Source organism: Talpa occidentalis, unplaced genomic scaffold (genome assembly GCF_014898055.3).
Source record: "Talpa occidentalis isolate TD23 unplaced genomic scaffold, MPIMG_talOcc4v2.1, whole genome shotgun sequence".
Classification (NCBI taxonomy): domain Eukaryota; kingdom Metazoa; phylum Chordata; class Mammalia; order Eulipotyphla; family Talpidae; genus Talpa; species Talpa occidentalis.
In genome coordinates, this window is record NW_026555331.1 from 101,315,586 (window position 1) to 101,338,185 (window position 22,600).

General features: G+C 34.6%; 1 protein-coding gene across 3 annotated transcripts in view; it reads left to right on the forward strand.

Annotated features, from left to right (window-relative positions):
* The window catches only part of STK31 (serine/threonine kinase 31), an 82,498-nt gene that overhangs the window by 47,362 nt on the left and 12,536 nt on the right, over nt 1-22,600 (forward strand). For all 3 annotated transcript variants that reach the window (XM_037509239.2, XM_037509249.1, XM_037509255.2), the window contains exons 12-22: nt 869-1,048; nt 3,214-3,330; nt 4,198-4,317; nt 5,985-6,116; nt 7,560-7,661; nt 11,571-11,651; nt 13,045-13,170; nt 13,701-13,826; nt 14,003-14,089; nt 14,976-15,125; nt 16,923-17,045. In XM_037509239.2, coding sequence (XP_037365136.1) covers nt 869-1,048; nt 3,214-3,330; nt 4,198-4,317; nt 5,985-6,116; nt 7,560-7,661; nt 11,571-11,651; nt 13,045-13,170; nt 13,701-13,826; nt 14,003-14,089; nt 14,976-15,125; nt 16,923-17,045 — 1,344 coding nt within the window. The remainder of the gene's footprint in view (nt 1-868; nt 1,049-3,213; nt 3,331-4,197; nt 4,318-5,984; nt 6,117-7,559; nt 7,662-11,570; nt 11,652-13,044; nt 13,171-13,700; nt 13,827-14,002; nt 14,090-14,975; nt 15,126-16,922; nt 17,046-22,600) is intronic.

Consider the following 22,600-nt stretch of genomic DNA (forward strand, 5'->3'; position numbering starts at 1 on the left):
ATCTACTACTTCTCTTGTTTGTGTCACATTCCAAGGTTTGATTCCTGGAGAGGGCCAAAAGGTGCTCTTGTTTCCTCTAGTCCTTTAGAAAAACTTTTATGTATATATAAATGGTCACTGTCTTTCCTTAATTGCAATTATTTGTATATTTTGGTTTGTAGTTTATTCAGGAAGAGGTTTTATAAACTTCTATGTTAGGACAAAACAGTAGTGATTCTTACTTGAAGTCAAGGAAAGGAGGTAATTTCTATTTAATTAAAAACTTAAGACTTTAAAACTTTCTACTGTTGACCTTATACTTGGGGATTAGGAACATTGACCCTTTCCAGTGCAGTAGAAACTGTTCATACATCTTCTGATTTCCCCCAGAACTTCACTAGTAACCTGCATGCAGCTGGCCAGAAGCCTTAGTGATAACATAAATAGTCAATTAATACATATTTTGTATGTCATATATACATATATATATAATATACTATGTTCTTTCAATAAAGTAAACTAAAGAAAAGACAGTGTTACTAAGAAAATCATAAGGAAGAAAAATACATTTTACAGTACTGCCTGTATTCATACAGTTAGTTTACATACACTCTTTTTACAAGAAAATTTGTATATAAGTGAATTCATGCAGTTCAAATTCCTGTTCAAGGGTAGGCTGTATTTGTAACCTTAATTAATGTAATAAATAACCCAAATAAATCACCTTTTATGTAGTATTATGTGTTCATGCCTTGTCTAGTCTAAATTTTATTTATAAAATTCTTAAGTATAGGAGTTCAACACAAAATCATATTTTAATGTAGTGCTTGAATACTAATGCAAAGCTGATAAATAATAACCTTTAACAAACAGAAATATATCTCTACAGGATTTGTCAATTTCCTTAGAAGCGGTATATGGACAGGCCAAAGACTGGACAAATTCTGAAGAAATATTTAAGAAATTTTATGACTGGAAGTGTGATAAAAGAGAAGAGTTCACCAATGTTAGAAATGAAACAGAAGCTTCTCTACAATGTCTTGTAGCATGGTTCCAGAATACCTTAAAGGTAATATGAGCTCCTGCCCAGTGGTAGTGTACCAAGAAATACGGTTTTCTTCTTCAAATGTAATATACTTTTGAGAACATGTTCATGTGTACAGGAAAGAGTGATTATGAGCATGAATGAGAATGGATAAAAATGTGTGCACTGGTGTGGAAGAGTGAAGAATTTACATGTATATATATTCTCTGTTTAGGAATTATATGAAAACTTAAGCTGTAGATATAATATAATATCATTGGAGTTTATTACAAGTGTAGTGTACATTTTGCAGCTATAGTGTAGAGATAAGGGTATGTGTATATTATGTACTTAGACAGTAGTAGAACATTCATCTTTTTTTGTTTTTGTTTTTTTGATTTCTTTTTTTCAACAAGGCCTGTATTTTAACATTGCTTGAGTAGTTATGCTTAAATGATGTGTTAATTGTTTGGTAGTGTTTAAATCTTTTAAATTTTAGATATCTTACTTATCTTTAAGATATCTATACATAGGGAATATTAGTCTTTGTTGATACAACATTTTTCTAAAAACTTGGGGGCATGTGGTTTTGCATAATGTATTCAGAACCCTAATTCAGTTTTGGTCTAATTTTGTTATTGAGTCTCTGTTCTTCTGTTTGCTTTACAACATTCTTGGCAAGGGTAAGGACACCTATGGTGCCATTTATCTTCTCTGTGGGAATGATTTCCAAATATTCACACCTAGCTTTGTTATGGGGAAAAAACAAAAAACAAAACCCCAACTCTTTAATTTCCAGAACTTTTTGTTTTTGAAACTTTCTTATGGATATATTTACATAACTGATTTTTTTGTCTTTTGTTATCAGTCATAATCATCTTTCTATTTTGGTTTGTTATTAATTGTCCTTTTCCGTCATGTTCATTGTTGTCTTCCAAATCCAGATCTCCATAATGAAAAAATCTGAATCTGTGAATCAGAGTGACTACCTGTAGCTTTTATGTTCAGTATTGTAAACTGATTTTATTGCTTACTACCTTATTATAAACCCTATTTCATGACAGGAAATATCTTTGTTTTTCTAATGAGGAGGAAATCATATGGGTTTAATCTTTAACTTTAAATCTTCAGATTCCTAAATACCAGTAGGTTATTATTAAGTACCAGCTATAATAATAGCCCTTCCTTGGGCCTTCCCGGTGGCGCAGCGGTTGAGCACTGGGTTGCGAAGCTGCCCGCGGCCTCTGTGGCGCCGGTTCAATCCCCGGCTGCTCCCCGGCCACTGGAGGAGGGTCCCACATGGCGCGCAGACCTCTCCTGCCGCCCGCTGCTCCCTTCAGCAGTGTACTTGGGTCCTTCTGCCTGTTCCGCTCCCCGCTCTGGCTCTGGTGAATTCTCTCACCCTCCTGTGCTTCTGACTGTACCCGGTGCTTGTATAAATAAATAAATAAAAAATCTTAAAAAAAAAATATTAAAAAAAAATAATAGCCCTTCCTTGTGCAAGAGCTGATATTGGCTACCTACTATCTATCCGATTTAAACATGCCACCTGAGCTTTCAAGTTTTACCAGCTTTTACTCAGACTGCTCCTTTAAGCTATTCCCCCAAAAATTCTTGGATGTTGTTCCTGTTTTTCCTCACCTTTTCCTCTGTGTGGTCTTCTTTTTTTTTTATTTTTTTTTAAAGATTTATTTTTATTTATTTATACAAGCACTGGGTACAGTCAGAAGCGCGGGAGGGCGAGAGAATTCACCAGAGCCAGACCGGGGAGCAGAGCAGGCAGAAGGACCAAAGTACACTGCTGAGGGGAGCAGCGGGCAGCAGGAGAGGTCTGCTGCGCCATGTGGGACCCTCCTCAGGTGGCTGGGGAGCAGCCGGGGATCGAACCAGCACTGCAGAGGCTTCGGGCAGCTTCGCAACTCAGCGCTCAACCGCTGAGCCACCGGGGAGGCCCTGTGTGGTCTTCTTATGTCTCTTAACCATTAATTATATTAAAAAAATTTTTTAGGGATTTTTTTGTGTTTCTTTTTTCTTTCAGTGTATAAGTTTTATGAGGGCAGTATTTTTTTTTTTTTTTTTGTTCTTTTTGTGTGCCCTTATTTCCCTCACTTTGCTTATTGCATGGGCTAATGCTCTGCTCCAGTGCACACAAATAAATACTGATTGAATTAATTAAATAAGATACTTTTTGTTTTTATTTTTCAAATAAGGTTTTTGATTTATCTGTGGAAGAATCACTGGCTTCTGAAGACATGATAGGTAACATTGATGAAATCCTAGAAAATACTGAGTCAAGTATCTGCAAAGAGCTGGAGATATCTCTGATTGTGAGTATTGATTTTTTTTATTGTTGCTTCCATTTAAGCAGTATGGTTTCTTTTGCGAGTTTGGAAGTATTAAGATTTGCCTTAGCATTCTGCTTGGAGGCTTGTTTGAAAGAGTAATACTGTCAAGTTGTAATCCAAGCACAATGCAAGATCTTGTTCTTCCACAGGGTGGTCTTTTCATTTTAACAGGAAATTTCACATTAAAAAATCCAATGTTTACTTCTAGGAAATCTCTTAATCTGAGTATTACCTCTTCATATCCTGATTCTTTAGTTCGTTATACCAAATGAAAGAAAAGACTTTTCAGAGTTTATGAAAATAGTCTGGAACTGCTCTGATGTATTGTTAATAATGTTCACTGGGATTCTATTATTTTTTTCAGGCTGCTTACCATGTCTCAGTGGGTTGTAGTCTTCATTTTATGTATTTCTTTTTGTCATTTTATTCATAATGCCTTCACAAAATACATTTGCATTACTATACTTCCTTATTACTATAGAGTCCTTACTTAGATGGTTTTGTCAGACTTGATTTTAAAAGTGGTTGTTAATATTGAGTTCTAAATATTAAATGGTGAAGTTCTATATAATGTTTAGTTCTTGCATTTAGTAAAGTAGTATCCCCTGATTTCTTTTAATGCTTCAATCTAGACAACTTTAGAAATAGTAATGTAAAGGAAGTAAAATTTCCCTTATGAATATCTTTGACATCTCTCTTCGGTATAGAAAAAGATTTGTATTTGAGAAATATTTTGAAATGGATATAGAAATTTGTTAAAGGTATTACTTTGATGTTTATCCATTACTACTGGTTTCACAATTTTGGGTACAACTTTGTGTATAATTCCATGCATGTGATTTCCTTTAGGAGCAAGGTGATGCAGACAAGCAGATCATTTCAAATACATATAGCCAAGTACTACAAAAGATCCATTCAGAGGAAAGGCTTATTGCTACAGTACAATCCAAGTACAAGGAGAGTGTTGAGGTCAGATTATGCTTCATTTTATTGGTCTTACATGTTCATGTTTTAAATTCTATTAATACTCAAACTTTTCTCAAATACTTTAATACCATATGTGTACACAAGGTATTTATTATTGCTAGAAAATCACTACAACCATTTTTAGCTGGTATATTATTCAGTTCACCCTATAGGGGATATAGCAGTTTATAATGATAGAATTATAGTAAGTTTTTGATTGTCTTAAATCTTTGATTTTCTTAGACCTTTTAAAGTATAACCTTTATTTTCTTGTTTTCTTTCTGCCCATACAAGTTTCCAGTAGGAAATTTTGGTATATACAGAAGGAAAAGAAAGAAAAACTTTAATTATAATCCCCCTAGCCTAACACATATTAAAAAAACTAACAACAACAAATGTTGGTGAGGTTGTGGAGAAAAAGGAACTCTCCTGCACTGTTGGTGGGAGTGCAAACTGCTCCAACCACTATGGAGAGCTGTGTGGAGATTTCTTGACCTACTAAACATAGAGCTTCCATATGATCCATCAATTCCACTCCTAGGTATTTACCCAAAGGACACAGAAACATCAATTCCAAAGAGCACCTGCATCCCTATGTTTATAGCAGCACTATTTACAACAGCTAAGATTTGGAAACAACCCAAATGCCCAAAAATAGATGACAGGATCAAGGAGATGTGGTACATATACACCATGGAATATTACTCAGCATTCAAAAAAGATAAACACATGCAATTTGCAGCAACATGGATGGCGCTGGAAGGGATCGTGCTCAGCAAAATAAGCCAGAAAGAAAAAGAAAAATACCGGATGGTCTCACTCATAGCAGGAATCTAGAAAACCTAAATAAGGGACCAGGAAAAAGAATAACTATAAGAAAGAAAATCTCAAAATCAGCAAACAACTATGAACCAGAGACACTCTATGGGGTGTGGGGGGCAGGGAAAGGAAGTGTTGAGGTCAAAATAAGGGGGTTATAATTGTATGGGGAATATAAAAATAAAATTTAAATTAAAAAAAAGAAGATAATCCCCCTAGCCTAAGATATAATTTTAGTGGTAGTTTCAGAATATTTCCTTTTTGGATGGTGACGCACGCGCGCGTGCGTGCGTGTGTGTGTGTGTGTGTGTGTGTGTGTGTGTATAATGTGCATTGCATGATTTTGTAAGCTATTTTGAAAAATTTCCTTCATTTAAAGGTGTTTGATGAACATTTTTCCATACAATTATTGATTCTTCAGTATTATCCTTTTGAATGACTGAAACATCATCCCTTGTATAGGTGTATAGCATTATTTAGCCTTTCATCTGTTAGAGGTTAAGGTTACTCTCAATTTTTTTTTTAAGCATAAAGACACTGTACATAAACTTTTCCTTGGTAGAAATTCTAATTTATATCCTCTTTAACAAAGTGTGTCTCAGTGTGTATCTGGAAATATTTCTTTTATCTTTGTTGCTACTTTGATTGCTGGAACTGAAACTATTTTAAGAAGTGTGGAAAATTAAGAAATCATTGGTAGAATTGCTTGGTTCAAATTGTAGGATTTCTTATTTCAATCTGAATTCTGTAAATACTAGTTGAATTATAATAGAGAAATAAGAAGTGGTTATGACTATTTAGTAAATATTGTTGTCTATATTTTGAAAATATGACTCTTTTCTCTTACTTAGTTTAAGAAGCAAATTACTGAATGTTTAAACAAGAGCCCAAATGTGGATCAGTTGCTATCCATTAAAAAAACACTGAAAAGTTTAAAAGCTCGGCTAAGATGGAAATTGGTTGAAAAGAATAATTTGGAGGAAGTAAGGAAACTTGCTTTTTACTGAACTCTGTACTTCGTTTTGAGCTCTGCTTTGGAAAAGTAATGCATAAGTACACTCTTTAAACCATTATTCACATTTAAAATTTTTATTTTATCTTCTCTTTCTGTATGTTGTTTTATCAAGTTTGAGATCTTTAGAGTGCTGATTTCTACGAAGCATGGAGGTTTCACCTCTAAGTATAGTTAAATGCTTATAACTGTAATATGAATTTGGTGGGGTGGAATGGAATCCGCACTGTAATAATATGTGCAAAATATCATAAACCAGTTGACAGGAAAGGTAAGGGGAAGGTAGGAACCTCTAGTGAAAGTTTTGGAGACTGGCACAAAGTGATGAGACTCGGCCTACTCCTTGTGGTTATGCATGTGCAGGGAGGGGAGTTGCCACTTTTCAGGCCAGAGTCTGGTGGCTCCCACCAAACTGTGCAGGAGTAGGTATGGAGCCTGTAAGCATCTTAATTGCCTCAAATTCAGTGCCAATATAGAGACCACTATTCAGAACCTTATCAGGGCTACTTATTAATTTTGATTTAGGCAGAACCTCCCTGCACAAACAGGTTTTTATTTAACTTGCCTTTTCTTGTCTGTTTATCACTGTTTCTGTAAACAAATGCTTTTTAAAAATTGATAACAAGTCACTCTGTCTCAGTTACTTCCACCTCTTGAGCAAACAGCAACATCACAGTATCAATACATATAACCTCTCCATTGGTTAGGTTCATTACAGTATCAATTATGTGCATATGTGTATGTAGTATGAAAGGGATAGACAGTATGTCTTAATCCAATTTGAATCAGCTTTCTTCTTTGGCTACACTTAATTGGGGATGGAACAAAACTAATAAAGATTTTTCTAGTTAAATTCTATTCTGGACTGTAGGGAATGGGGTCTTTTTTAAATTTCCTTTTTTAATTTCAAATATATCTAATTTTGAAAATCTGTATACCTTTTTATTATCTTTGGAATTTTATGGTGTTTTTGTGATTCCTATATTGTCTTTCTTTAGTAGGTAGATGTGATGCATATTTACTTATTCAAAAAAAAACAAAACACCCAAATGTCATATAGAAAATAAATCTAGGGAATTTAATTGAATTCAGGTTCTAATTTTTAACATTTATCTTATGATAGAAGTTGTCCTCCTTGTTTTAGAGGAAATTTAAAGCAAATTAAGAAACATCTATGTAATTGATTGTGTATTTTTATTTTTTTATCATTTGTTTTTGTAAGTTTTGGGAAAGTTGTTTGGACAAACTGATAAATATTCAGTAAGTGTTATCAAGGCCCATTATTTTTTAGTTTTTGAAGTATACATAGAAATCAGATTTGTTGTAGGAGTTGTACTAGTTATTACTAGGAAGTCTTATTTTCAGTCTGCTTTAATAAGCTTGTAAAGTCATTTTTTTCTCTTTCTGATTAAAGTCTGATGACCATGAGGGATCTGAAATTGAGAAAATCAAGCAAGAAATAACTCAATTGCGTAATAGTGTATTTCAGGAAATTTATCATGAGCAGGAAGAATATGTAAGTATTTAATTCTTTAAAGTTTTGAATTAGTTTTTACTCTAGAAATTGAATTCAAATATCTATTTAATGAAGTGGACTACAATCAGAAGCAGTGTGTATTAGCATTTTAATATTTATGTTAATGTAGAATTTAATTTCTGATAACAGAATAATTCATGGCCACTGTAATGTGGAAATTTAATGGAGAAAAAATATCACCTGTAACTTTCTCAGTGGTAACAGAAGTAATTACTGTTAAGTTTTAATTGTCTTTCAGTTTTTTTACTTATTTGGATAAATAAGTGTTTGTGAGATATCACAAACACATTTTTGCATACTGCTTGATTTCTGTTTAATATACAGCTAAGGATTTTTTTCCTTTATTAAATCTATGTGAACATCATTTTAGCATAATGCTGTAATGAAAACATTAATATGGCAGCATAATTTAATTGAAGAATATAGCAAATTAAAACTACCTGTTTTTTTGGGGGAGGAGTTGCATTTTTAAGTTTCCATTCTTTTTTTTAATTGGAATCCACTCCTTTTATTAAGAAGTACATTATATATGGTGCATCTTCAGTTAAGAGCTCATAATTCAAGACTTAAATTCTATTAATTCTGAGGTAAATAAGCCTATGTGGACCGGATTACCTAAGCTAAGTTTCTGTTCTACCACCAATTTTTATAACCTTTGGGGACTCATTCAGCATTTTCTTCTTAAAAGGGGAAGAATATTCTTTTTAAATGGAATTTTATATTCCAGGATATTGTAAGGAAGAATAAAGTAAGAAACAGTGCTCTTGAAAAATGAAAATAATACACATTTTAAGTGTTGTGACTGTGAACCTCATTGTAAACTTTGTATAGTGACTTGACACGTGTCTAAAAATTTTATTTAATAAACACGATGTTTTTTTTCTTTTTAAATCATTTTACTTTTTTTTTTAATTTTATATTCCCCATACAATTACAACCCCCTTATTTTGACCCCAAGCCCTCCTTTCCTCGCCCCCCACCCCACATAGAGTGTCTCTTGTTCATAGTTATTTGTTGATTTTGATATTTTCTTTCTTATAGTTATTCTTTTTCCTGGTCCCTTATTTAGGTTTTCTAGATTCCTGCTATGAGTGAGACCATCCGGTATTTTTCTTTTTCTTTTTGGCTTATTTCGCTGAGCATGATCCCTTCCAGCGCCATCCATGTTGCTGCAAATTGCATGTGTTTATCTTTTTTGAATGCTGAGTAATATTCCATGGTATATATGTACCACATCTTCTTGATCCAGTCATCTATTTTTGGGCATTTGGGCTATTTCCAAAGCTTAGCTATTGTAAATAGTGCTGCTATAAACATAGGGGTGCAGGTGTTCTTTGGAATGGATGTTTCTGTGTCCTTTGGGTAAATACCTAGGAGTGGAATTGCTGGATCATATGGAAGCTCTATGTTTAGTAAGTCGAGAAATCTCCACACAGCTCTCCATAGTGGTTGGAGCAGTTTGCACTCCCACCAACAGTGCAGGAGAGTTCCTTTTTCTCCACAACCTCGCCAACATTTGTTGTTGCTAGTTTTTTTAATATGTGCCTTTCTCACCGGTGTAAGATGGTATCTCACTGTAGTTTTGATTTGCATTTCCCTGATGACAAGTGATGTTGAACATTTTTTCATATGCCTGTTGGCCATTTGCATTTCCCTTTCAGAGAAATTTCTTTTTAGCTCTTCTGCCCATTTTTTTGACTGGATTATTTTCTTTGTTTTTGTTGCGTCTCATCAGCTCTTTGTAGATTTTTGTGATCAGTCCTTTATCATTAGTGTTGTGTGCAAAAATGTTCTCCCAGTTGGTGGGGTTTCTCTTTGTTTTTGTTATTGTCTCTTTTGCTGTGCAGAAGCTCTTTAATTAGATGTAGTCCCAGCTGTTTATCTTTGCCTTCACTGTCACTGCTTTGGGTCATGTATCTGTAAAGATGTCTTTGATGTGCATATCACCTAGTGTTTCGCCTATATTTACTTCTATGTATTTTATGGTTTCAGGTCTTATAGCTAGTTCTTTAATCCATTTTGAGTTGGTTTTTGTGTATGGTGTGAGGTAGTGGTCAAGCTTCATTCTTTTGCATGTAGCGACCCAGTTTTCCCAGCAACATGTATTGAACAAACTTTCTTTGCTCCAATGCATATTCTTTGCTCCTTTGTCAAAGATTAGTTGGCCATAAATCTGTGGGTTTATTTCTGGATTTTCTATTCGATTCCATTGGTCTGTATGTCTGTTCTTGTTCCAATACTATGCAGTTTTGATGATTATGGCTTTGTAGTATAGTTTGAAGTCTGGGAGTGTGATGCCTCCATTCCCTCCTTTTTTTTTTAGGAGAGCTTTGGCTATTTGGGTTTTTTTTGTGATTCCATATGAATTTCATCAATAATTGTTCTATTTCTTTGAAGAATGACATTGAAATTTTGATTGGAATAGCATTGAATCTGTATATTGCTTTTGGTAGGCTGGCCATTTTGATAATGTTTATTCTTCTAATCCATGAGCAGGGGATGTCTTTCCATTTCTTTGTGTCTTCTATTTCTTTTAACAGTGTTTTATAGTTTTCTTTGTATAGGTACTTTACCTCTTTTGTTAGATTTATTCCCAAGTATTTGATTTTTTTTGCTTTGATAGGAGAAGGGATTTTTTTTTTTTTATTTCTTCTTCAGATTTATTGTTTGTGTATAGGAAGGCTACTGACTTTTGTGTATTGATTTTTGTATCCTGCCACTTTACTGAACTGATTGATGAGTTGAATTAGTTTTTCTGTGGAGTTTTTGGGGTTCTCTGTACATTATCATATCATCTGCAAATGGTGATAGTTTGACTTCTTCTTTTCCTATTTGGATTCCTTGTATGTCTTTCTCTTGTCTTATTGCTCTGGCTAGCACTTCCAGTATTATATTGAAAAGCAGTGGTGAGAGTGGACATCCTTGTCTTGTCCCAGATCTCAATGGGAATGTTTTCAGCTTTTCACCATTGAGAATGATATTGGCTGTTGGCTTGTCATATGTGGCCTTTATGATGGTGAGGTATGTTCCTTGTATCCCAAGAATTTCAAGGGCTTTTATCATGAATGGGTGTTGCACTTTGTTGAAAGCTTTCTCAGCATCTATTGATATTATCATATGGTTTTTATATTTCTTCTTGTTGATGTGTTGGATAACGTTGATTGATTTTCGGATGTTGAACCATCCTGTGTCCCTGGAATGAATCCTACTTGGTCATGGTGAATCATCTTATGGATACATTGTTGGATTCTGATAGCTAAAATTTTATTGAGGATTTTTGCATCAGTGTTCATTAGGGAGATTGGCCTGTAGTTTTCTTTTTTTGTGTTGTCCTTGTTCCGTTTTCGTATAAGTGTAATGTTGGCTTTATAGAACGTAAACACGATGATTTTTCTTAGGATCAATTTTCACATTTTGCTTCAGAGTGGCTTTTGTAGGGCTCTATTTTTTTTTCTTTCAAGGATTTTATTATTTTCCTCCCTCCTAAATGAAAGTCATTATTTTTAAATGTCTCCATTTAATATTATGGAAAACGACAGTTTTATGATTCAAGTTGGTTTTTTATGCTTTTTTCATTTTAGCTTGACTTAGCCAGGATTTTGTGCTTGTGTATACACACACACACATACACACACACACACATATGAAACTTAAAATTGTTAATTACATTTTTCTTTTTCCAAGATGATGCTTAGTTGTCATTTGCTGTTTCTTGTAGTGGAAAGCAAAATCAGAGATATGTGTATATGCATATCTGTTTATATATATTTATTAGCTTATATGTCTTGTGAGATATATAAGGGAAATACTGGTATGTTTTTTCTGAAGGCCAACATGTCACAATTCAGGTTATATTAATCTGTAACAAAAATTTTTTTATAAATGAAGGCGAAATTGAATGGCTTGGTACAGAAATGGTTCCCTGAGTTGCCTCTGCTTTATCCTGAAATAGGATTACTTAAGTACATGGTAAGCTTTGTTTCCTCTTCTGCAAACTACTTTGTTGAGAAGTAATGATAAAGTTGTATGTCAGTGTTAAATTTATAATGTTCTTATTGTAAAAACATTCCTGATGAATAGTTTCTGGGCATTATTAGAACTCTTTCGCAAGACTGTGTTTAATACTGGTATAGTATATTTTAGCTTTTGTTGTAATTTACATATTTTATTGTTTTTCCCCTTCATACCCATTCAATACATTGTATATCACTTATTTCAATTATAGTTGTTTTTTCCTCCAAATGATAAAGCAGTTTTAGGTGCTTCTAAATGTTAGACTGAAAATTAGAATAATAAGTTCTCAAAGTTAGATTGAAAGCAGGATACTGCTTACCATGAGAAATTTAAACATAATGTATCTGTTAAGTTAAAGTAGACTGGAAAAAAAATTCTAGAGAAATTGATTAAGGTATAGATTCTTATGTGGATGTAGTTTTCTGCGCAGGCAGGACCAAAGACAGGGAGATTGGTGTAATAGAAGGTTGATACAGAATAGGATTGGTAAATTTCAGTCAGTCTTTAAAATATTATTGGGCTTTCCTTGCAAATGTTTAGCTCTAACTTAGAGATTATTTCATGTAGGATGATGCTATGTAGGGTGTGAAAATGAAATTTTAAGAATATGTTTGTCTATTTTATTGTGAAAACTATAAAATATTTGAGTCAAAGCTTATTAATGAATTTAATGACTGTAGGGTGTTTAAGCTGTGATTTATGCTGTGAAAACCTCTCTAAGGCTGATTATATATTATGGATTACTTAATTTTGACAGTAAGAAAAAGAACTGGAAAACAAATCTGAGACCTGTCTTCCTAAAATTACACCACAGTAAAACTTTATGAAAAATCTTGATCATCATATTTTAGTGCAAAAATGATTCCCTTTAAAAAGTAGCATAAATATATAATAGAATTCAAAATTTTGTAAGTCCTCTTAATCTTTGAGGATTCCACTTCAGAGGCAGCGTGTAGAATAATTTTATAGTAGTCATAATTTTCACACTTTCCATTTCCAATCTATAACCTCTTTTTTTTTTTGGCTACCTTATTATTTTTAGGGAACACATGAAGTTTTGCAAGTAAAACTTAGGGTTTTTTGAAAGCACGTCTGGTTAATCTCAGTCATCTTCAGATTCTGTTCTAGAGTTTGTAGCAGCATCTGAATATATGATGATTACACTTTGGTTGGGAGGAGTTCAAGAGCCCGAACTAAAAAATGTAGGAAACATTAAATATTTCTGTTTCATTGGTTTCTCTGGTAGGGTGATGATGTCTAATCCATCTAATAGCATTTAACTAAGTTAATGAATTTAAAGTACTACAATTGTTTGGATTATTCAACTGTAACAAAAACTTGTGCCTAGAACTCTGCTGGTCTTCTTACTATGAGTTTGGAACGTGATCTTCTTGATGCTGAGCCCCTGAAAGAACTTAGCAGCAAGCGTCCTTTGGTGTGTTCTGAGGTTAATGGGCAGATAATTCTTTTAAAGGTAAGTTTTAACTTTTGCCTGTGGGAGATTCAGAAATATAAAGGGGAGTGGTATTCATACTTTACAAGAAAGTAAAAACGTCTTCGTTTTCTAAATTATATGAGTTGACTGGCGTGATGATTGTGTTTCTAGCTTGGTTGCCAGAGCTAATTTCGAATTTAGTTTCTTTCATATCCCTACATTCAATCTAGTTGTCTTCCATAATTGCTGTTTTTCACATTTCTCTTTGAAATCTCAACTGTTTTGCCAACAGTCTTCTCTAATGTCTTCTTTGACCTGGGGGAACTGTTAATCATGATATTAGCATAATTAATTTGACCTTATTGGCTGCACATTCTAGATTATACATTAGGTTCAGGTAGAATTGTTCTTTCTAAATTACAGCTACAAAGCAAATAGAAAAGTTACTTACACAATCAAAAAATAAAATCATCTGTAATTTAATTTGTATAAAAAAATCATTGTTTAAGTTGGAATGATAAATTTTTAATCTTAAAATTGTTATCAATGCCTCTTTTATTTGGAATAAGGGCTATTCTGTGGATGTTGACACAGAAGCTAGAGTGATTCAGAGAGCAGCTGCCTATCACAGAGCTTGGAGAGAAGCTAAAGAAGAGTCTGGGTTACTACCATTGATATTCCTATTTTTGTGTAAGGTAAAATCTTATGCTAATCTCTTGCAGAAAACATTTTATATAAAATAAGGTTTAGCTCCAAGTTGTAGAGAGGTTAATTTCTTTTAACAAAAAGATATCTTGTACAGTCAGTGTATACTAAAAATATATTGAACGATTTTTTACTTTGTGTCTCATTTTCTGCTTTTGCTCCTTAGTCAGATCCTATGGCTTATCTGATGGTCCCATACTACCCTAAGGCAAACCTGAGTGCTATTCAAGCCAGCATGCCTTTAACTTCAGAAGTAAGTAAAGCACAACTTCCGAGGATATATTAAATAAGAAAATAATGACCCAAATGTTTATTTAGAGCATGCTACATACTATATTTTATGTAAAATTTTGACTTTCATTCTACCTAATTGCCACATCAACACCGTGATATGAGTTGTCCTATTACATACAGATGAGAAAAATGAGGCTCAGAGAGAGTAAATCAGCTTGCGTAGGTCTTCTCAGTGAGAAGTAGAGTTGGGACTAGAAATTAGGTCTTTTTGATCCTTGAGCCCTTGCTAATAACTATTAAACTGTACTGTATGTAAATTGGATAGTGTAGCACTTGGTATTAAGTGACAGCTTAATACATGTGCTTAAGTGACAGCTTTAATTTCTGTTGTAAATTTAGAATTTGTAACAGTGTGTGATATTCTGATCTTCCTACCCTATTTCAGTTTCCTTTTCTTTTCTAGATACTTTACATTGTCATTATTAGTCTTAAAGACTGCAGTCTCTGAGTCATATGTATGTATGTATGTATGTATGTATGTACTTACTTATGTACATATATATGTATGTATGATGTCACCAGTAACATAATCAGGGTTTCTGTGTTCCTTTATGCTATATTCTTATTAAGGGCTCATTTGGAGGTAGCTTTACTCTTGGAAAAGTTTTTTTTAATTATTTTAAAATTACTCATATGACTTGAACTTTTATTTTTATTTACTTAAAAAAATTTTTTTTATTTTAACATTTATCAATTTTTTTACATTTTTTTAGACAATATTTGCTTCCCCACACCTCCTCAGATTGAGTCCCCATAGAATTTTGGAAAAGTTTTTTAATTATAAGTGTCAGGTTTTAAAAGGATTTACTTACCTTCTAACTTCTTTTGTATGTACTTGTCTATAGGAAGTTTTAAAGGTCATGAAAGGTGTTGCCCAGGGCCTGCATACATTGCACAAAGCTGACATAATTCATGGATCACTTCATCAGAACAATGTATTTGCTTTAAACCGTGAACAAGGAATTGTTGGCGATTTTGACTTCACCAAATCTGTGGTAAAACATCTTGGTTATACGATAGGTTCTAGGCTTCATTTAAATATTATTGAGCAGTAAATTTAGCACTTTGACATGATCTGGCAATTTACTATATGATCTTTGCCTCGAAATAAAGTGTGTTTTGTATTGTAACTATCCATTATCAGCCAGGTACCTGAAACAAGAGTGTTTAAATTCATGTATTACTTTTTTTGTGTGTGCATTACATTTTTAAAATAAGTCTTAGCAACCTGTCTGATGCCATCAACCTTATAGTTGATGGCACTGACAACAATCATTAATTTTTTAAATCATCATCAAGAAACACTTAATTGCTAGGAAATAAGCAAAGGAAACTAGGTGGCCATCTCCCACTTTGCTGGATCTCTCCCATACAATAGATTAAATTTAGATAGACATGCCTTGCTATTTACTGATTAATGGACATTTTTAGAAACCTGGACACCTTATACTTTTTCATAGTTTAAGTGCTGGTTCAACTACATTTGCTGTTAATTTGGTGCCATATTATTTCAAAACAGGCATTTTGTAGAGATAAACATCAAACAAATAGCTTATTGTGATTTTTCTTTTGGTAGAATGGCTAGTCTAAAAATATATGTACATGATTATAAGAGGAGAGTTCTCTTTCTTAAAATAACAGCTATATGGAGTAAAATCCACATACTAGGGGGCCTCACTGGTGGCACAGGGGTTAAAGTCTCAGTGCTGTCAAGCTATTGCCAGCCATTGCAGCATGAGTTTGATCCCCGGCCAGGGAGCTGACACACATGGCTCAGCAGACCTTTCCTGTCTCACCTGCTGCTCCCCTCAGAAGTTTATCTCAGTAGATACACTTCCTGTTCTGCTCCCCACTCTGTCTCTGGTGAATCCTCTCACCCCTCATACCTCTGGCCTATACCCCAGTTCTTCTATGCATAAATAAATGAAAAACAATCTTTAAAAAAATTCACATACTACATGTGAATTTAGTAGTAGTTTTTAATATATTCACAAATTTATGCATTGATCATCACTGTTTAATTCCAGAACAGTTTTATCACATTTTATACCACATCCTTTATCAGTGGTTACTTAGGTTGCTTCCAGATCCTAGCTGTTATAAATAATACCACAGTATGCATTGTGGAGCATTATGATTTTTCAAGTTGATGATTTCATGTTCTTCATATAGATACCCAAAAGTGGGATTGCTAGATCATAAGGTAGTTCTAGTCCTAATTTTTAAGGTAAGTCCAATCTGTTTACCAGTAGCTGTACCAATTTACATTCCCACCAATAATGTATTAGGGATCTTCTTTCTCTACATCCTCTTCAGGATTGGCTGTTAGAGGTCTTTTTTGATGCATGCCAATCTTACAGGTATGAAAGATAGCTCATTGTGGTTTTGACTTGCATTTCATTTATTAAAAATGGTAATGAGCACTTTTTTTTCATGTATCTGTTGGCTTTCTGTATATCCTTTCTGGAAAATTGTTCACATCTGCTGCCCATTTTCTAATAGGTTGCTTGCTTTTTTTGGTTGTAGTTAAGAGGAGTTGAGTTTTTTGTATAGCTTGGATATTAATCCTATGTTGGTTACATAGTGTGTGTGCATAACTTCTTCCATTCAGTAAAATATATGAGACTGACTTTAAAAACAATTTTTAATAGAAATTAGGTAAGAATATTTGAAAGAAGAGAGTAAATTATTTCAAGTCAATTTCTTTTTTACATTGATTAATTGCAGAGTGATGACCAGAAAGCCAGCTCAGCCATGTTGCCTTTAAAATGTTTAACCTATTGTTTTTGTAGAGTCAGCGAGCCTCAGTGAACATGATGGTTGGTGACTTGAGTTTGATATCACCTGAATTAAAAATTGGAAAGCCTGCTTCTCCAAGTTCTGACCTGTATGCTTATGGCTGCCTTTTATTGTGGGTATGTCATATTTTTTATTGAGCTAGATCAATAATATATACATATATTTCAGTATATAAATATATATATATTTCAGTATATTGCAGTATAATATATTTTTCCTTAACATAATACTCTGGGTAAAAAGGAGTGGTAAGTTTTTAATAAAAAATTGTTTGGTTTTCCTTTTTAAAGTTTTTATCACAGATTGTTGCTGTACTTTATATACCTTGTACATATTCTATTTATTGGTATATTTTATATATCATGCTATTGTTTTAGTTTTGGTAAAGTCAAGATTAACAGTGAAGATAATTTTGTTCTATATTAATCTGGAAGCAGTTCATGCATATGTGGAAAACAAATGTTAAGTGAATATATGTTGAGTATACCTACTTTCAGTATAAATCAAATAGCTATTTTTTATCCGTGACTTAAACCCATTCTTCCTATGAATTATTAGGTATTAAATATAAACAAGGAAAGGATGTCTGTTCTCCCTTCATCTGTTTAGCATTACGTTGGAAGTTGTAGCTTGGGAGTCAGAAAAATTTTCTGTAATGGCCATATGATGATCTTTGCTGCAGAAGCATTTAAGTAGTGATAGAGAGTACACAGATGAATGGTTGACAGTTCCAAGAGAACACTTTTATGGACATTGAAATTTGAATTTTATTTACTTTTCATATGTCATGAAGTAATCTTTGATTTTCTTTAAAGAATTCAAATAATTTTAAAATATAGTTAGTGAATGACTTCTTTTATTCAAAGGATACTTTTTCAGCATGACTTTCTCTTAAACACTTTTTCCTGCTTTAGTTTTCTCTAAATATCCTGTATTTTTCTTTATTATTGTTTGTTTCTAACACTAGATTGTAAACGCATTAGGGATAACTTGTCTGTTTTATTTGCTACTGTATCCTCAGTGCCTACAACTGAGCCTGGAATAGAGTAGGCACTAAGTGTGTTAACTGAGTGAATGTATGCTTTTATGATATCAGAATGGATATTTAAAATCAGCTATAATTATGTGCTGAAATGTTAGGCATTTTTCAAAAAATTATTTATTTATGTATACAAGAACTGGGGTACAGGCCAGAGGTGTGGGGCGTGAGAGGATTCACCAGAGACAGAGTTGGGAACAGAACAGGCGGATTGACTAAAATACACAGCTGAGGGGAGCAGTGGGCAAGACAGGAGAGGTCTGCTGCTCCATGTGGGTAGCTCCCTGGCTGGCTGGGGATAGAACTCGTGCTGCAGTGGCATTGAATAACTTCATAGGTTGCGTCTTAACCCCTTGCGCCACCAGGGAGACCCTTAGGCTGTTTTGTTTTTTTTTTAAACAGTGCCATGTTTCCTTGGGGAATTCTTCTATTAATTTCTCATTTATCACTCTTTGTACATTTCTTTGGAACTTTGCTTGAAGATGTTCTTTTTTTTTTTTTAAATTCCAATTCCTAATACATAGCTAGGAGATATAAGTGGTCATATTGAGTACTCATTGAACCAGTTTGACCTTGCATTTTCTGGACCTCCTTAACACCAGTTTTTATCTAGACAAGACTTCCTATCTTCTCATTTTACTACACCTGCCCTGTAAATCTCCAATATGTAAATCTCTAATACTGTCTCCCTTTTCTCCTAGTCTATCAGGAACCTCCTATTTCTATGTGTGAATAATTATTATAAAAGACATACATAATTTTTCTCTAAAAGGAAACTCTCTTACACTGCTGGTGGGAATGCAGAATGGCCCAAACACTATGAAAGGCTGTATGGAGGAGCCTCAAATTATTAAAAATGGATCTACCATATGACCCAGCAATTCCATTCCTAGGAATCTACCCAGAGGTCACAAAAACATTAAAGGAAACTTGCACACCTATGTTTGTTGCAGCACAATTTACAATGGCTAAGATATGGAAACAACCTAATTGCCCCAAAACAGATGACCGGATCAATAAGATGTGGTATATATACACAACGGAATACTACTCAATAATCAAAAAGATAAGCCATTAGCAGCAACATGGATGGAGCTGGAAGGGATTATGCTCAGTGAAGTAAGCCAGAAGGAAAAAAGAAAAGTATCAGATGGTTTCACTTATTGGAGGAACATAGGGAAACCAAATAAGGAATCAGGAAAAAAACCCAGCAGCAAAACTAACAGGAAAACTATAAATTGGAGATATTCACTGGGGAGGGGGAACGAGAGGGATAAAAACATGGGAGGGAAGAGCATAAGACACTTGGTGATGGTTCACGGGTGTCTTGGTGGTAATTTTATGGGATTACACCTAAGAGGAGAATGAACAGTGATGCAAAAAACATAAAAAAAAAAAAAAAAACCCAACTAAAACATTGCATAATTTTTCTCTAAAGTGTACCCTTATTTTAAGGACATTATTATGTCTATTTTTAAAAAAAAATTTATATAAGAACTGTGGTACAGTCAGAGGCGTGGGAGAGTGAGAGAATTCACCAGACAGAGTGGGGAGCAAAACAGGCAGATGGACCGAAGCCACTGCTGAGGGGAGCAATGGGCGAGGCAGGAGAGGTCTGCTGCGGCATGTGGGTTTCTCCCCGGCTGGCGGGGAATTAAACCTCTGCCGCAGAGGCTGCAGACAGCTTCACAGCGTGGCGCTCAACCCGCTGCGCCACTGGGGAGGCCTTATTATTTCTATTTTTAACATGGTGGCAACACTCTTCTTTTTTAGGACTGCTTAGTGCATGTTTAGAACCTAATTGCTTTAGAATTTTTTTTAATTTAAATTTTATTTTTTATATTCCCCATACAATTACACCCCCCTTATTTTGACCCCAATCCTCCTTTCCCCACCCGCCATAGAGAGTCTTTGGTTCATAGTTGTTTGTCGATTTTGATATTTTCTTTCTTATAGTTATTCTTTTTCCTGGCCCCTTATTTAAGTTTTCTAGATTCCTACTATGAGTGAGACCATCCGGTATTTTTCTTTTTTTTTTCTGGCTTATTTCGCTGAGCATGATCCCTTCCGGCGCCATCCATGTTGCTGCAAATTGCATGTGTTTATCTTTTTTGAATGCTGAGTAATATTCCATGGTGTATATGTACCACATCTTCTTGATCTGGTCATCTATTTTGGGGCATTTGGGTTGTTTCCAAAGCTTAGCTATTGTAAATAGTGCTGCTATAAACATAGGGGTGCAGGTGCTCTTTGGAACTGATGTTTCTGTGTCCTTTGGGTAAATATTTAGGAGTGGAATTGCTGGATCATATGGAAGCTCTATGTTTAGTGGGTCAAGACATCTCCACACAGCTCTCCGTAGTGGTTGGAGCAGTTTGCACTCCCACCAACAGTGCAGGAGAGTTCCTTTTTCTCCACATCCTCACCAACATTTGTTGTTGCTAGTTTTTTTAATATGTGCCATTCTCACTGGTGTCAGATGATATCTCATTGTAGTTTTGATTTGCATTTCCCTGATTGCAAGTGATGTTGAACATTTTTTCATATGCCTGTTGGCCATTTGCATTTCCTCTTCAGAGAAGTTTCTGTTTAGCTCTTCTGCCCATTTTTGACTGGATTATTTTCTTTGTATTTGTTGCGTCTCATCAGCTCTTTGTAGATTTTTGTGATCAGTCCTTTATCATTAGTGTTGGGTGCAAAAATGTTCTCCCAGTTGGTGGGGTTTCTCTTTGTTTTTGTTATTGTCTCTTTTGCTGTGCAGAAGCTCTTTAATTTGATGTAGTCCCAGCTGTTTATCTTTGCCTTCACTATCACTGCTTTGGGTGCTTTAGCAATTTTTATCTTACTACATCCTCCTAAACAACCATATGAGGGAGCTCCTCTTTATCCCAAGCATAAACATGAGGAGTATGAGAGTCAAAGGGACAGTGCTTCTTCAATTATGTACCATTGCAGAATTTGTCTTGAAGCTCCGTGCAAGACACCTTCTGCCTTCTCATCACAATTATGAAATCTCAAAGGCACAGCCTGCACTGAACCCAGTAATGAAAAATTGCTGAAGGGGTTCCAGAGCTCAGAAATAAGTCACCAGTGAATGTCATCACACTGACTTTCCTTAAGATATATAATTCTCTTTGTCAAGGCATCTCCACATGGCTGCACCATGTGGGCCATGTGAATTGTTTGGTGGGAAGTGTTCCTCTTAGAAAGTCTTGTATCTAACATTTGTTTTTTTTTTTTAAAGATTTATTTATTGATACAAGAACCAGGGTACAGGCCAGATGCGTGGGAGGGTGAGAGGATTCACCAGAGACAGAGTGGGGAACAGAACAGGCAGATTGAAATTCACTGCTGAGGGGAGCAGCGGGCATGACAGGAGAGGTCTGCCGCGCCATGTGGGACCCTCGCTGGCCAGCCGGGATCGAACAGGCACTGCAGAGGCTGCAGACAGCTTCACAGTGCGGCATTCAGCTGCATGTGCCACCAAAGGAGTCCCTTGATATTGATTCTTAATCCAAAAATAAGAGACAGTGGGAGAAACAATATTTCATATTATGTCATTCCTTTAGACCTAGCTCATATGGCCTGTAATGAGTAACTCAGAAATATTATAAGTAAGAGAAATCTCAGGAGAAGAAAAATGGGTGGAAATCCACTAAAATCTGGAAGTGTTTTTAATAATAAAGCAGACTGAGCGGTGTGGATCTCATTATTACAGAATTGGATGCAGGAGATTTAAGGGTCCAGGATGGATGCACCCAACAAAATCTCTAGTACCCTTCTCTGTGTAAGAATTTCATGTAATTTTGGGACTTGCTCTGAAATTCAACCAAGGACCTCAGACTCATTCCTTTTCTATTGGATCCAAGAGGTATAAATTGTGCTGCAATAATATTTAATCTTTACTGTTTCTGTGTCCAAGGGTTTTGGTTTCTTTATTTTGTTTATATATATTTTACATCATTGTTCATTTTTAAACAATGTTTGTCCCCCCTGCCCCTCAGGTGTAGTCCCCATAGAATTTCCTTCACCAGTTTAACCACGCAACATCACCACAGTCCCCTATGCTCCTCCCTTTCTCCCTGCGATCCCAAAGGGTTTTGCTTTATCCTCTGATTTTCACTGTACAGCCTTTCTTTGGGTGTTCTTACTTACTCTTATAGTTTCTCTTACCACCTGTTTGTTAGTGGCTCTCACATTTGTGAGTGTAACCTAGTCATCTTGACAGAGTTTCAACCTTCTGTTTATATATGCCTTTTTGCTGGCTACTTTTACTTAATTTATTAGGTACTTTATCTTGTTCTAAAAGAATATAAGGCATTTTACTAGGTTACTTTAAAACAGAGCAAGATATGATAAATTGAAAGTAGGTAAGGAAAAAAAAAAGGTGCATACATAATATAGAACTATCAATGAGATTACTACAAAACGCACATCACAAAAACCTATTTAAAGCTGCTAGTACAAAATGCATATATTGCCATTCCTTCCTTATTTATACTCATAGCAGGCACTGCAAAATGATCGTGATCATGTGCACTGAGTTCAGATATGACCTCAAAGCAGCATCCATAAGAAATAGTACTTCCATATGAGCCAGCAATTCCACTCCTGGGTATTTACCCAAAGGAC